General features: G+C 40.7%; 1 protein-coding gene across 1 annotated transcript in view; it reads right to left on the bottom strand.

Moving 5' to 3' along the window:
* The window catches only part of LOC143290787 (uncharacterized), a 45,447-nt gene extending 44,335 nt beyond the window's left edge, over positions 1–1,112 (bottom strand). Inside the window, exon 1 of the mRNA XM_076600301.1 lies at positions 843–1,112. Within this exon, the coding sequence (XP_076456416.1) occupies positions 843–863 (21 nt within the window). The 5' untranslated portion in view covers positions 864–1,112. The remainder of the gene's footprint in view (positions 1–842) is intronic.
* Positions 1,113–2,500: the final 1,388 nt, after the last annotated feature.

The raw sequence follows: 2,500 nt of genomic DNA, 5'->3' as shown, positions 1-2,500 counted from the left end.
TCTCTCTCTCTCTCTCTCTCTCCCTCCCTCTTATCTGAGTTCTGTTTCAGTGTGCGCGTTCCTGTGGTGTGTGTGTGTGTGTGTGTGTGTGTGTGTGTGTGTGTGGTGTGTGTGAGTGTGTGTGTGTGTGCGTGCGTGCATGCATGTGTGTGTGCTTGCGTGTATTTGTGTTTGTGTGTTCATAAAATACACTGACAAGGAAAAACGTAAACGATAGGCAAATTATTAGTAAATCGAACTTCTGATGAAGAAGGCTAAATAAGAGATCGTGTGAGCAAAGGAGCGAACGAGAGAGAGAGAGAGAGAGAGAGAGAGGAGAGTGACACTGACACTAGTTTATTGATTAGGCCACAGCCCCTTTTAATGGGGGTTCACAGTCGACAGATATATTACTATTTACACGAGAGAGAGAGAAAAAACAAAAAAAAAAAAACCGAAACAACATACATGAGTAATTTGCAAATTCATGGAGAGAATTGTTTCCGTGATACCTAAATTAACCAGTCTGTTTAAAACGCTGCTTCACATTTGTATAGTTTTGTCTGCGTTCAAGATCTGAGATCAGAGAGAGAGAGAGACACAGACAGACAGATAAACAGACAGACAGACAGACAGACAGATAATTTGAAGACTAAGTCAGAGAGAAAACATCACAACATCCAAACCATGAATATACTTATGCATAGACAATAAACTTTCATAACATAAAAAGCGGTCGTTTCACCATAATGAGATACTGATTAAAACAGTCAGCGAAAATAAAATCAAACAAATGAACAAATTAATAGATAAATAAGTAAATGAATAAATAAATAAATAAATAACGAAGAGTCTACACCCACCTGATGCTCAGAATCAGACATGTTGTCACTTTCAACTCAAAAGCCTTCCCGAAATCAACAAAGCAGACGACACTTCAAACTGCTCAGCAAAACACTGCTAAATTTCACAAAACCAGAAATTACCGACGACCTTTAGAAACATAAAACCTTAACACCCTGCAGTGAAGAAAACAAAAGCCACCTCAAGACAAGAAAGTACTGGTGGGTTGTGAAAATGATTGTTTCTTGACGATACACGTTTGGAGTTGAGCAGTCACACAGATTTTTCGGTTCGAGTGGAAGGTTAATCCCGCGCGCTCACGCGGACTGGAACGTCACCAACCGGTGTCGCTCTCAAAAAGTGACCCCACCTAAATTGAATGCTGATGAACCGATTCTCAGTGTAATAATGCGTATCGAATGCGCGACAGGTTCACACACACACACACACACACACACACACACACACACACACACACACACACACACAGAGGTGGGGGGAGGGAGAGAGATGGTTTAATTGTATAGGCCTTGGCCCCTTACAAGTTGAGTAAACAATACGTATAACGAAAGATTTTTTTTTTTAATTCTGCTTCCTAATGTCTTGAGTTTAGTGCACAAAGTTAGCAACATTCATCACTGTTGAGAGAGAGAGAGACAGAGACAGACAGACAAAGACAGAGACAGACAAACAGAAACAGACAGAGACGCAGAGAGAGAGAGAGAGAGAGAAGAGAGAAGGATTGAGAGGGACACAAAGAGAGAGAGAGAGAGTGAGACAGACAGACAGACACACACACACACACACACAGACACACACACACACACACAGAGATATATATATATATATATATAGATAGATAGATAGATAGATAGATAGATAGATAGATAGATATATATATATATATATATATATATATATATATATCGAGAGAGAGACAGATCGAGAGACATCTCGCTCAATCCACAAGTCAGAATTCGGGGCATTTGTAAACAGTTTCAGATTTAGTTTTGAGGAGACATCAAAGGGTATTATCTGGTCCAACACTATGATCTGGTCCACACATAAGCAACACTGTGATCTGGTCCACACATGAGCAACACTATGACCTGGTCCACACATAAGCAACACTGTGACCTGGTCCACACTTAAGCTACACTATGATCTGGTCCACACTTAAGCAACACTATGATCCGGTCCACACATAAGCAACACTATGATCTAGTCCACACTTAAGCAACACTATGACCTGGTCCACACTTAAGCAACACTATGACCTGGTCCACACATAAGCAACACTATGACCTGGTCCACACATAAGCAACATTATGATCGCGTAACAACATTAAAAAAGCCGAACAGAAAAGGCAATGAAAGCAGAAAATTAAAAAGCAAATAGGAAACAACCATGACAATTTTTGGCTGTCTGCTCGCCTATTGTCGAACTTCGTACGAAACCCAAAATCACGAAATTGTAATAGTCTAGATTCCGAATCTATGGTGTGTGTGTGTGTGTGTGTGTGTGTGTGTGTGTGTGTGTGTGTGTGTGTGTGTGTGTGTGTGTGTGTGTGTGTGTGTGCATTGTATTGTATTGTATTGTATTGTATTGTATACTCTTTCGTCGCGATCGATTTCTCTGTGTGAAATTCAGGCTGCTCTCCCCAGGGAGACCACGTCG

The sequence above is a fragment of the Babylonia areolata genome, chromosome 16, assembly GCF_041734735.1.
Source record: "Babylonia areolata isolate BAREFJ2019XMU chromosome 16, ASM4173473v1, whole genome shotgun sequence".
NCBI classification, from domain to species: domain Eukaryota; kingdom Metazoa; phylum Mollusca; class Gastropoda; order Neogastropoda; family Buccinidae; genus Babylonia; species Babylonia areolata.
Note: the sequence above shows the minus strand (reverse complement) of the source record. Positions and strands in the feature narration are given on the sequence as shown.